This window comes from Gobio gobio, assembly GCF_949357685.1.
Source record: "Gobio gobio genome assembly, chromosome: 11".
NCBI lineage: Eukaryota > Metazoa > Chordata > Actinopteri > Cypriniformes > Gobionidae > Gobio > Gobio gobio.
The window spans coordinates 779,730-793,871 of record NC_137104.1 but is presented as its reverse complement, the minus strand read 5'-3'; the positions used below and the strand labels follow the sequence as shown (position 1 = coordinate 793,871).

At 40.3% G+C, this 14,142-nt stretch overlaps 1 protein-coding gene across 1 annotated transcript in view; it reads left to right on the top strand.

Moving 5' to 3' along the window:
* Positions 1 to 4,020: 4,020 nt before the first annotated feature.
* Positions 4,021 to 14,142, top strand: part of LOC307133650 (sialidase-1-like) — a 10,520-nt gene continuing 398 nt past the window's right edge. The window contains exons 1-7 of the mRNA XM_079828809.1: positions 4,021 to 4,169; positions 4,315 to 4,371; positions 6,764 to 6,950; positions 7,040 to 7,296; positions 9,473 to 9,655; positions 12,245 to 12,464; positions 12,538 to 14,142. The exon at positions 12,538 to 14,142 is cut by the window's right edge and continues 398 nt beyond it. Of these exons, the coding sequence (XP_079684935.1) occupies positions 4,095 to 4,169; positions 4,315 to 4,371; positions 6,764 to 6,950; positions 7,040 to 7,296; positions 9,473 to 9,655; positions 12,245 to 12,464; positions 12,538 to 12,896 (1,338 nt within the window). The 5' untranslated portion in view covers positions 4,021 to 4,094 and the 3' untranslated portion in view covers positions 12,897 to 14,142. The remainder of the gene's footprint in view (positions 4,170 to 4,314; positions 4,372 to 6,763; positions 6,951 to 7,039; positions 7,297 to 9,472; positions 9,656 to 12,244; positions 12,465 to 12,537) is intronic.

Sequence of the window (14,142 nt, the reverse complement as noted above, 5' to 3'; positions counted from 1 at the left end):
ATTGTACCGGCGCGCGCATTTCAAACAGAAATGCACAGCATTAATAACTACTGGGACTGTCCTATACATAACACTGCAATGAGAATATTTCTGTTATAAAACGTAGTGAATTCTCTGGGTTTAGTTGTTTTTCAGCGCGCTGTTGTGGGAAGCGTCAACAACGCATTCTGACCAGCACAGTCAAGTTCGCTTGTGCATTCGCGTCATTTTAAGCATATGTAAGTCGTAATATTACGTTTTTGAAGTATAAACATCTGATTAAAGTCATATAGGATGTGTTTCGTTAAGTCAATAACCCGCAGTGCTTCACTGTACCGGTGATCATCTTAAGTTTCAGCACGCTCTCAAACAGGGGAAGAGCATCCACAGGAGTTAGAACCCTTCACCTATGCGTGATTTTGTGCTAATATAAGTTGTAATATTATATTTATTTTGTATAAATATCTGATTGTTCTCATATATGATGCGTTTAGTTGTTAATTAAACTTCTAAGCGCTTCAGTTTATGGTTGTTCGTTCATTCTCTCCAGCTTCAGCGCGCTCTCAAACAGCAACATTATTCCTAGACTAGACTAATATTACAGATGTTTACTATTACTGTAATATTAAACATATTTTTTTTTTTCAAAAACACAGAAGCATTATTTTATATAATTAGCACTTTTATTGTTCTCGTATCATTTCCATCAACAATATGGTTTGATTAAAACCATTTCTTTATCGTCTGTGCGGAGGTTATTTCATGCACTTGCATTCTGATTCTTTATTATGAAGCCTAAGTAATGCTGTTCAATTACTTGTTTGCATTATTTAGGTATATTATTTTTATTTTTTAGACAATATAATTTTTGGTAACATTTTACAAATCTGGTCTCATTTTATTAATGCATTAACTATCATGAACAAACAGAGAGCAATAACCTTTGTTTCTTTTAGTAATAAAATGTTTGTGTTTTGTAACAGTCCATTCACAGTTCATACCTAATGTTAAAAGACACAACTTTGGGTCTGAATATGTTGAGATTAACATGAACTAAAATTAATAAATCCTGTTGAAGTATTGTTCATTCATTGTTGGTTAACTAATACTAACAAAAATTAAACCTTATTGTAAAGTGTTAAAAAAAAATATTTGGCCATAGGAGTGTAAAATTTATTTGAAAAGGTAAGGAATCTCACACTGGTTCAAATAGGCTACTGTAGTGTATAGGTTTGATTTATGTTGAAGTGTTTGGGACATGGCTTTTAATGGTGAGCCTTTTGTTTTTGTAATCAGGCTCTCAGAGTTTATTAAAATTTGTATTTAGATTTATCGGCCAATATATCGGTTATCGGCTTTCAAATATTAAGAATTATCGGTTATCGGTATCGGCCAAAATGTTCATATCGGTGCATCCCTATTTAGTACCAAAACATCTCAAAATATTCAATATATATTATTGAACTAAAATATAGAACATTTCTTCAATTGAACAATAGTTAAGGTGCGTCAGTGAGTGTGAGTGTGAGCAATGAGTGAGGAAAACCTGAGGGATAAACACAATAAAAACATTAACATTAATATTAACAATGTTGATCTCCATAACTCTCCATTATAAAACCATCCTGTATGATTGATGTAATAATCAATGCACACTATGCTGGACTGTTGACCAGAACTTGCTGCAAACACCTGTAACTATTCCCATCTTGAGACAAAGCGATAACACTGATATATTTTAAGACATGTCAGTACAAGTTCCTTTCAGTTAAAACAGCTCAAACATGCATTTTAGTCCAAGTGCCCGTTTCAATAAGGAGATTTAACAAACTCTGAGGAGTTGATTTACCCTGAGCACAAAAACTCTGAGAAAGAGCGCGCCGACCACAGCACAGCCCATAGCCAAACACTATGGGTCAAAATTATACATGTTTCTTTTATGCCAAAAATCATTAGGATATTAAAGGGTTAGTTGACCCAAAACTGTAAATTGTGTCATTAATGACTGAGCCTCATGTGGTTGGACACCCGTCAGACCTCCGTTCATCTTCAGACACAAATGAAGATATTTTAGTGTAAATCTGATGCTCTGAAAGGCCTCCATTGGCTCAACTTTACACTCTCAAGACCCTTAAAAGACACTAAAGACTAAAGTTACAAAGTCCATCTCACTACAGCGGCTCTACAATAACTTTATGAAGACGAGAATAGTTTCTGTGCGCAAAAAAACCCCCTAAATAACAACTTATATAGTGATGACGATTTCAAAACACGGCATCATGAAGCTTCAGAACGTTATGAATCAGTGAGTCGATTCAGCGGTTCAGAGCGTTATGAATCAGTGAGTCGAATCAGCGGTTTGAATCGCCAAATTTCAGCAGTTTGACACGCAATCCGAATCATGAATCGACTCACTGATTCATAACGCTCTGAACCGCTGAAACGACTCACTGATTCATAACGCTCTGAACCGCTGAATCGACTCACTGATTCATAACGCTTCGAAGCTTCATGAGGCCGTGTTTTGAAATCGTCATCACTATATAAGTCGTTATTTAGGGTTTTTTTGCGCACAGAAACTATTCTCGTCTTCATAAAGTTATTGTAGAGCCGCTGTAGTGAGATGGACTTTGTAACTTTAGTCTTTAGTGTCTTTTAAGGGTCTTGAGAGTGTAAAGTTGAGCCAATGGAGGCCTTTCAGAGCATCAGATTTACACTAAAATATCTTCATTTGTGTCTGAAGATGAACGGAGGTCTGACGGGTGTCCAACCACATGAGGCTCAGTCATTAATCACACAATTTACATTTTTGGGTGAACTAACCCTTTAAGATCATGTTCATAAGAAGATCTTTTGTAAATGTCCTACTGTAAATATATCATAAATGTATTATTAGTAGTGATATTCGTTGCTAAGGACTTCATCTGGACAATTTTTATTTTTCTCAATATTTCGATTTTTGCACCCTCAGATTCCAGATTTTCAAATATTGTCCTAACAAACAATGGAGAGATTATTTATTCAGCTTTCAGATGATCTATACATCGAAATTAAATGAAAAAAAAACCTTATGACTGGTTTTGTGGTCCACATATATACTTGAAATGAGACAAAAAAAATATGCTCAGCAAGAAAAGCATTAGTGCAGCGTGAATAAATGAACGATTTAAACACCGCTTGTGCTTTAAAAAGCGGGAGAAGACCTAGAGAAACTCCGGGTTTACTAAAGAAAATCTGCTTCTGACCATGTTATGGTTCACAGAGGTGGTTGCATTAATTTCATAGCATTTATGGGGGATAGGGTTGGGACTCGCTCGCAGTGTTGCCAACACGTCCGCGGTTTTTCCACGGAATTGGTTCACTTTGTTGCCATGGGTTGTTTGTTTTAGTCCAATGGTTGAAGTGATTTCGTTTAGCATTTGGGCTGGTTTTATCATGCAGAGCTGGCAACCCCGAGTGACAATCATATGACTGTATGGATAAAGCGGAAGGGTGTGAGAAGGGATGTTCCGTTACGAAATTGTCGGAATCGCTTCCTCACTGAGTGACCACAGGATTAAGGATGTAGAAAGTAGCCTATCCTTCCCTGAAGCTTTATTTGCGAAATAAAGATACATGTTAATAACTCTGCTTGATTTTCAATTGTAATCATGGATGCCCATTGTACTGCAGTAAAAGCGCTTATGAAAGCACGTCATCCCAGTGCATTTATTGCATGGCATGTCTAAAATACTGCACGTGCACAGTTCAGTTAAATGACAGAGTTTACTGTAACTGCTCCCATGGAAATAACCACAATATTAATAACAACACTGAAATAAGAGCGCGCGGCTCATGAGTCAATCAGATGCGCGAGGATGCTGCGTTCGTTACTATAGCAACAGCACGTCACGACTTTCACAATTTAAGCTAAATCATTGAGTTTATAAGACTAATTTAATAGACTTTGGACCAACCAACATATCCGCGTTTGTGCATCAATGTAGAGTAGTGTAAAAAACTCCTTCAAGAGGAGTCGAGATCTGCCTCGGAATCCCCCTGGATGTGGGCAGTCCAGAGTTAACACATGTCGACACAACTGCACTTCTGCACTGGTCTCTGCCTTTATCGTTTCAATGGAGTTTATTGGACAATTTGTGATTGTGTCTGGGATTGCATTGCTTTCCTGTGCGCGTGCGGACGAGTCTCGGGTAAATACCTGTCACTATACTTTACTGGCATTTTATGTTAGGCTACTAGGAAACTTACATAAAGAGAAATAGAAAATGAGTGTTTTGAGTGCTGTGCTAGTTAAGATAACTCATGATAATAATAATAATATGTCTATTTTTATAGTGGCTTTCAAGAACCCCAGGTCTCTTCACAAAGAGTGCAATCAATAGACACACAAAGGTAAGTCAGCCTGGCTATTATTACAAATAAACAAGCAGATGGAGACAACAAATAACTACAGATTATTAAAATAAGAAGTTATAGAATCAAAGATTTATATTTAAAAAAATTAAGTAATCATATAACATACAAATGAGAAAGTGGAAGGCAGAGAAGTAGAGAGGAAAATAACGATTTACTGAGCGTAGAGAATAGAGAATGGTTTTAAACTGGGATTTAAGAGTAGGGGTAGCTTTGCTAGTCTGGAGGTTATAAAAGCGTGAATAACAGAAGTTAAGGCAGCGGAGGATACAAACAATAAATTGATGATGATTTTAAAAAAGCATGATTTAATAATCTGATCAATACGTGAGTCGAAACACAACGTGGAGTGGATCAAACTCCCAGTTTTTGAAGGCCTAATGATGAAACTATAATAAAATCATTATATTTATGTTTTTCATACAGATCTAGTAAATCCTTCCTTTCTTTTTGCTTCTTAATCGCAGTCAAAATCTGTGGAAAAGTTATTTTACGTCCCACACAGGGCCGGATTATTCAATGGGCATTATGGGCTGGGGCCAAAGGGAGTGGAAGAAGAAAACATTCCTTCTTTTTTCTGTTTTTGTTTTTATGTTCAGTTTTTTTTTACATTTCCGATAATGGGCTGTATATTTGCTCTAAGTGCCTGTTTTTGTTGGCAAAAAGCTGCTCGCCACGTCTCAGACCTGTAATGTTTGCCTGACTCATAATCGCACACTGTGTGTCCATTGGCCAGAGGAGAACTGACGGACTGATGGTTTCTCCAGAGGGGTTTTCCTCCAGTCTGTCTCTGATGATGGAGTTTGGGTAAAAAGCCCTACAAGACATTGTGCCCAGGGGCCTCTGAATTCTTAATCCGGCCCTTAGACAATCGGTCACATACAGTTTACATTAATTTACCAAATTAACCAAGTGTATTTGTTGCATACACATCTTTACAGAGGTACTGTGAACGAACTGGTAAAGTAGTGCAATTTTAGGGGCTTGCTTTATTTGTTTATTTTCTCACCTAAAGGATTATTAGGAACACCTGTTCAATTTCTCATTAATGCAATTATCTAATCAACCAATCACATGGCAGTTGCTTCAATGCATTTAGGGGTGTGGTCCTGGTCAAGACAATCTCCTGAACTCCACACTGAATGTCGGAATGGGAAAGAAAGGAGATTTAAGCTATTTTGAGCGTGGCATGGTTGTTGGTGCCAGACGGGCCGGTCTGAGTATTTCACAATCTGCTCAGTTACTGGGATTTTCACACACAACCATTTCTAGGGTTTACAAAGAATGGTGTGAAAAGGGAAAAGCATCCAGTATGCGGCAGTCCTGTGGGAGAAAATGCCTTGTTGATGCTAGAGGTCAGAGGAGAATGGGCCGACTGATTCAAGCTGATAGAAGAGCAACTTTGACTGAAATAACCACTCGTTACAACCGAGGTCTGCAGCAAAGCATTTGTGAAGCCACAACACACACAACCTTGAGGCGGATGGGCTACAACAGCAGAAGACCCCACCGGGTACCACTCATCTCCACTACAAATAGGAAAAAGAGGCGACAATTTGCACCAGCTCACCAAAATTGGACAGTTGAAGACTGGAAAAATGTTGCCTGGTCTGATGAGTCTGGATTTCTGTTGAGACATTCAGATGGTAGAGTCAGAATTTGGCGTAAACAGAATGAGAACATGGATCCATCATGCCTTGTTCCCACTGTGCAGGCTGGTGGTGGTGGTGTAATGGTGTGGGGGATGTTTTCTTGGCACACTTTAGGCCCCTTAGTGCCAATTGGGCATGGTTTAAATGCCAAGGCCTACCTGAGCATTGTTTCTGCCCATGTCCATCCCTTTATGAGCACCATGTCCCCATCCTCTGATGGCTACTTCCAGCAGGATAATGCACCGTCACAAAGCTCCAATCATTTCAAACTGGTTTCTTGAACATGACAATGAGTTCACTGGACTAAAATGGCCCCACAGTCACCAGATCTCAACCCAATAGAGCATCTTTGGGATGTGGTGGAACGGGAGCTTCGTGCCCTGGATGTGCATCCCACAAATCTCCATCAACTGCAGATGCTCTCCTATCAATATGGGCCAACATTTCTAAAGAATGCTTTCAGCAGCTTGTTGAGTCAATGCCACGTAGAATTAAGGCAGTTCTGAAGGCCAAAGGGGGTCAAACACAGTATTAGTGTGTGTTCCTAATTATCCTTTAGGTGAGTGTATAGCTACTGAAAAAGGTCTTTTGTTCAAATGTGTTGACGCCAAACTTGTTGTTTTGTCATGTGATTGTCATGTGAAAAAGTTTAAAGATCACTTTTAAATGATTTCTCCATCCCTCGGTTTTATTTTTGTAATTGTCCATGCGTCCCACAGATTGACCCAGTGGTGTATGAGGAGAAGTGTCTATGGATCGGAGGAAACGCTGAGGTCTACACTTACAGGATTCCTCTGCTAACCTTCACATCACATGGTAGTCTGCTGGCGTTCTCTGAGGCCAGGAAAACGTCTAACAATGACGACGGGCCGAAGTTTGTCGCACTGAGGCGCTCCACAGACAGAGGTGGATCATCCACATTCACCGGCTCACTCCTGAAATGGCTATTGCTTTAGATGAAGTTCAATTCCAATCTCTTTTCTTGTATTTCTCAGGTGCCACTTGGTCTCCCATCACATTCATACTGGACAATGATAATCTGGAAGATGGGCTGAATCTTGGTTCTGTGGTTGTGGATGAGAAAACTGGTGCTGTGATGCTCATCTACTTGTTGGGCTTCCGTCATTGCGATCACGCCAGCATCATGATGGTGCAGAGCCTGGATGACGGGTTGACCTGGAGTGCTCCACGAAACCTGTCCATTGAGCTGAGGGTCAAGTGCTTTGCTCCGGGGCCTGGCTTTGGTATTCAGGTGTGCTTAGCAGTGCCTGCTTTCTGTTCCTTCTTCAAACAAAAACATGATTTTATGACTTCCTGTTGTTTATGATGCTGTTATGACTTCTCAGGTTATAATATAACCTTATATTATAAGGCCCCAATCAGACAGAACACATTTTTTGCAGTGAGAAGCGCCTTTTTAAATAGTTTTCTGTTGGCAGATAAAGCTGTTTATTTGCATTTAAGCCGCCTGATGTGCGGCAGGTGTTTGTAGTAGCGCTCTGAGCACCTGAAGAAGAAGAAAAAATCAACTCTGAGCCAAGCGGCTCCTCCTTCAGTTTCTCCTGAAGTCGATACGGAAGTGACTTGAGCTGCAGTTCATGGACTGGCCACTAGAGAGCGGCTCCAGAAGGAGCAGAATCTCATTGAGCTCATGTTAAAATGCTTTACAGCAGAAGAACACATGTTTACAGTCTGGGACAAACTGTGCTTTTGGTCTGTACGGCTCATTTTGCCCTTCATGACGACTGTGAGGGGGGGGGGGATGTTCTCATAACTCATTCGTTTACATTATATAAAGCCTTAAAGTTCTGCATAATTAAGGGCGTGGCCACTTTGAGTGACAGGTGGATAGACAGGAGTAAATGTCTTCCGAAATTCTTTCGAGGCGGATTTAAATCCGATCACTCAAACAAATCAATCAATCAAGGTGATCTGGGACGCATTTCAGACAAAATTGGACAAGTGTGAATGCATCTGGCTGTTTAAACCACATATATACATTTTACTCTTGGCAAATTGTTAAAAATAAACGTGTGAGAGCGTGTTATAGGCTATATATGACATGCAACACGCATCACCGCAAATGAGTAGCTAGCCTATCACTACAGCATTAAGCCTAGGGCTGGGCGATATATCGCATGACATTGTTAGGCGCATCTCGTCAGTAAAGCCGGTTCCTTGATTAGTAGTAAATCGCCATCACCTGCTTTCAGATAGAGCGGCATTTACTACACAGAGCCGTAGTTCACTGACAAGCTGAGCCATATCGCATTAATTATCGCAGGCGATACATCCGTGATAATTAATGCGATATGGCTCAGCTTGTCAGTGAACTACGGCTCTGTGTAGTAAATGCCGCTCTATCTGAAAGCAGGTGATGGCGATTTACTACTAATCAAGGAACCGGCTTTACTGATGAGATGCGCCTAACAATGTCATGCGATATATCGCCCAGCCCTAATTAAGCCAACATGCAAATGGCCGCTAGTGAAACTGAAAGTAGCCCATGTCTCAGATGCTCAAAAACACAATCATCTTCATTAAAACTAATGAGACTAAATGAGCTTACCAGAGCTTAGGTCGCTATTTCTCATATTGCGGTCTTTGATGTTGAAATGAGCTGATGAATAAATAAAACGCAGCTCGAATCTTTTGCTTTTGTTGACGTGAACTCGTTAAATTTGTATAGCCTAGCGCGGGAATTGAAGATTGGATTTATATTCATTTTGCGGAGAGGTGTAAGGTGAGACAAACTGCATGTTTTATTTTTTTTATTTCATTCTTTTCATTCATTTAGATATAGCCCGTTTCGTTTGCGAATGCCGTTGCGAGCAGCATCAGCCTCAGTGTGTCAAAAAGGCCTTTTACTGCGGTGGTAAACATTTAAACTAACACTGTGATGCTTGAAGTGTTTTATATCTGGGGATTTTATTATAAGCAAGACAAGTGATCAAACATGTGGTTAACTCACTGTCGGCACTTTAAAAAACAAATTTTAATTTAACAAACAAAAAATGCTCCAAACATTTTTCTAACTTAATAAAGAAACGAAACGAGATATAACTACTGACATTAAAAACAAAGCTGAACTATTTGTATGGCTGCAACAGTGTGTAATAGTGAGGATAAAACAATAACGCACGGCCTCCAGTCGGACTCGGGACACTGGAGTATTTACGTGTCATGTTATCATAAGAGTCCTATTCATTTTAAATATTGTGGTTATCGCCAATACCGGTATATTGTCACACCCTAAATTAACACGATGTCGGTATTTCGTGCTTTGAATATCGCGGTTATCGCCAATACTGGTATATTGCGACACCCCCAGTATGTGGTTAAGCATTGGTTTATAAAGGAGGCCGGAAAAACTTAACTTAAAACATGAGCTTTTCTATGTTTAGTTCATCATATGCCTGTGTTCACAGAAACGTTATCCTCCCAATGTGGGCCGTTTGGTGGTGTGTGGCCACGGTTCCATTAATGGTGATGGGGTCTTCTGTATCCTGAGTGATGATAATGGGAAATCCTGGAGAAATGGAGCCGCTCTGAAGAGCATCCCTTACAACCAGCCTAAAAAAGAGCTGGACTTCACCCCAGATGAGTGTCAGGTATAATATTACACAACTTCATCTCAATACACTGTATGAATATACTGTAGGACTGAAGTATTTCATTGAATCTGGCCCTTTGAATCCCCCCCCCTCCCATTGGAGTGATCTCTTCGCTAGCAGAGCTGAGTAGATTACTCACACATTCTAACCCGTGTCCAAATTGCATGACAAATATTGTGGTTAGTAACATAATTCATTACATTACATTTTTAAGGTAATATAATCAGACTACTTTTGGGTTACTTAACTTGTTTATCACATTGATTTGAGTACAATAATCTTGTACCATATTGATATAAAAATACAAAGAGAAAGAAAATATATTCAGCTGACCAAAAATTTGGGGAATCCCGGAATTGCATGTAAATATGAAATGATGTGAATTTGTTAGGGTTAAGACATTAATGTACGGTTCAAAAACATGATAATTCAAATTATAAGTAATGTGTTAATCAGGAGTTGATTAGATATGCAATGTTGAGAAAACCCTCCACAATGATTTCTGTAAATCCAGTGATCAGTTGCTGTGTGGGTCTAAGTTTTCAGTGATCGTCACATGACCAGTGGCGTTTTTAGAAAGGAACAATATGAATATTTGACTGCCATTGTGCCAACAACATGTAATCAATAAAAGTAACTGTAATCTGAATACGAGTATTCACAGGACAAAGTGAAAAGATGTGCAGAGAGTAGCTAGCGCTCTGTAGAGCATTTTGTCCCTTTAGGGCTACTGTAGAAACATGGCGGCAAAAAATGGCGGCTTCACTGTACCCATGGTGTGTGTAGATAGAAACGGATCATTCTGAGATGATAAAAACATAACGGTTCGTTATGTACGGTCTTTATACTCCACTGAAAACATAGTTATTATATTGTATTTCTGTCAATAGATCCTCATAAATAGTACACACTGCACCTTTAAGCAGTGTGTGCAATCAAAGCGAGCTCTTATGATGACAGCAATTTGTGCGTTTCATGTTTATTCTGACACATTCACACATTCTTAAATAGCCCTTAAACATCCTAACTCCAATTGACCTTAATTTTGGTCAGATGTTAATAATATATTTGCCTAACCATATACACTCACCTAAAGGATTATTAGGAACACCTGTTCAATTTCTCATGAATGCAATTATCTAATCAACCAATCACATGGCAGTTGCTTCAATGCATTTAGGGGTGTGGTCCTGGTCAAGACAATCTCCTGAACTCCACACTGAATGTCGGAATGGGAAAGAAAGGAGATTTAAGCTATTTTGAGCGTGGCATGGTTGTTGGTGCCAGACGGGCCGAGTATTTCACAATCTGCTCAGTTACTGGGATTTTCACACACAATGATTTCTAGGGTTTACAAAGAATGGTGTGAAAAGGGAAAAGCATCCAGTATGTGGCAGTCCTGTGGGCGAAAATGCCTTGTTGATGCTCGAGGTCAGAGGAGAATGGGCCGACTGATTCAAGCTGATAGAAGAGCAACTTTGACTGAAATAACCACTCGATACAACCGAGGTCTGCAGCAAAGCATTTGTGAAGCCACAACACACACAACCTAGAGGCGGATGGGCTACAACAGCAGAAGACCCCACCGGGTACCACTCATCTCCACTACAAATAGGAAAAAGAGGCGACAATTTGCACAAGCTCACCAAAATTGGACAGTTGAAGACTGGAAAAATGTTGCCTGGTCTGATGAGTCTGGATTTCTGTTGAGACATTCAGATGGTAGAGTCAGAATTTGGCGTAAACAGAATGAGAACATGGATCCATCATGCCTTGTTCCCACTGTGCAGGCTGGTGGTGGTGGTGTAATGGTGTGGGGGATGTTTTCTTGGCACACTTTAGGCCCCTTAGTGCCAATTGGGCATGGTTTAAATGCCACGGCCTACCTGAGCATTGTTTCTGCCCATGTCCATCCCTTTATGAGCACCATGTCTCCATCCTCTGATGGCTACTTCCAGCAGGATAATGCACCGTCACAAAGCTCCAATCATTTCAAATTGGTTTCTTGAACATGACAATGAGTTCACTGGACTAAAATGGCCCCACAGTCTCCAGATCTCAACCCAATAGAGCATCTTTGGGATGTGGTGGAACGGGAGCTTCGTGCCCTGGATGTGCATCCCACAAATCTCCATCAACTGCAGATGCTCTCCTATCAATATGGGCCAACATTTCTAAAGAATGCTTTCAGCAGCTTGTTGAGTCAATGCCACGCAGAATTAAGGCAGTTCTAAAGGTGAAAGAGGGTCAAACACAGTATTGGTATGGTGTTCCTAATAATCCTTTTGGTGAGTGTATAAAGCCACAATATCAACTTTGACATCAGTTTTTAATTATTTAAAAAAATTGTGTTTCTCCATTTCCTGAAAAGTAGTTGATTTGGACATGCAGGATTTCTGCCCGACAGCATCGATATCATTCAGTGTTTTTCACTGTATATGGTAATGTGGCTTACAGTAAACCAGAGGTTTTTACTGTACTGTACACTATTGTTTTTCTGTAAAACATGTTTTAGAGTGTCGGCTTGATATGAAGCAGCTGTCCGTTGACCTGACACTTTCCCCTCCCTTACGTCTGCCTCAACAGCCAGTGGAGCTAGAGGACGGAAGCATAGTCATCAATATACGCAACCAGTACCACTACCACTGCCACTGTCGAATAATAGCGCGGAGTTTGGACGGAGGCGAGTCTCTGCCTGTAGAGGAGGTGACATTTGACGAAACGCTGATTGACCCCGCCGTTGCAGCCGGTGTCCTGCAGAAACGAGGCGTGATGTTCTTCACCAACCCATCCAGCACTCATGACCGTGAGGAGAGCAGCTCACAAAGCCTTACTTAGTTAAATCTTCATGGAACATTCATTTCTGTTTTCTTGCACAGGGGTCAATCTAACTCTTCGCTGGTCTTTCAATGGGACGTCATGGGAAAAGAAGGCAGTCCAGATCTGGGCGGGGCCAAGCGGTTATTCGACTATGACAGCATTTAAGGGGAATTCTCCAGAGGACAACAAATACATCTATGTCCTTTATGAAAAGGGCTGTGAAGATTACTGGGAGACTATTTATTTTGCCAAAATCCATCTATATGGTGGTGAAATGGCGGACAGGGGGGGAAGCCGGTGGAGACGCCGTAAAACGCGCATACCAAGCAGAACTAGCCTAATGGGAATGAATCTTTACAGGTGTAGACACCAACAACGGCTCGAGTGTAGAAGCCAAGAAGAGGATTATTTCCAATAAAGATATTAGCCGAATGCGAAATAACTTTTACATTTCAGCTGATTTATACTATGCACTGCTTTGATATAAATTCCACTGCAGAAAGAATCAAGACATCCAGCTTCATTTTAAAGGCCTTTGCACACTGAGTCCGAAATTTTCGCATGCGTTTTTTCGTATTCGTGATCCGAAAAATTCGTCACGCACAGAGACCTTGCACACTGAATCCGATGCGTATTAATGAATGCGTTACGAAAAAAAAACGCAAAACAACACAAAATGCCGTCTTCCACCTCCTTATCGAGGAGCTGCGGATTATCCAGACCGATTCAAAGTTGAATGTCAGTGGCTCCGTTTGATGCTTTGCTAGCGATACTGGAGCCACATATTAAAAAGAAGACAATCTCCAATCCTGAGCAGAGGCAGTATGTCTAGGATCCGCGCGTACACACACACACACACGGTTTACAGGGAGTTGGTGTGCTATAATTATAGCTGTGATATTGCAGTATTTTTGATACAATAATATTTGTATATATAATTGTATGCATCTGAGGAGCACTGGCGATTTTAGGTTGGGCATCAGCACTGTAGATAGGAAAACGGATGCGAAAAACGCAGAAAATCGAACCTGTTCCGATTTTTTTTTTGACGGACGAAAGTTTCGGAGGCAGTGTGCAAGCGTGACTGACATATCGTGAGGTCGAATTTATTTTTTGAAGGCTCAGTGTGCAAAGGCCTTAAGATTGATATACTGTATACAGCTATATAATATGAAACAACTATTATTGTATTATTGTAGTCTCACTCCAATGCACACATTTTTCTGGATTATAAGCGTCTTGATGAAAGTGTTCTTGAGTGGCTGAGCTGCACATGTTTATTGGGCCTTTTTGATGGTTTTTAAACCGCTCGGGTGATGTTTGTCTTGCTAATCCTTTTATTTCCTCTTGATAATTTTTTCTAATGTGATTCATAAAAATGGTTGTTTTCTACTGCATAACAGTGATTGATTTGCAAGTCTTAAAATAATGTCTGAAAGGTACACTTTGTACTTTTTGTTCAGTATTCACACGATGAGCGAGTACATCATGAATCCGTCTTCCCAACTGTGTTTGTCTTCTCCTGAATCCCTGCAGTCCTCCTACAATAAGGGTTTATATTCGGACCGGGCGGCTCGATTACTGACAATGTCGACATAGTATCTCCGGCTACAGCTGTTAAGCGACGCACATGCAGTTCTGTTTATTAACCGCTCGAGTGCCAA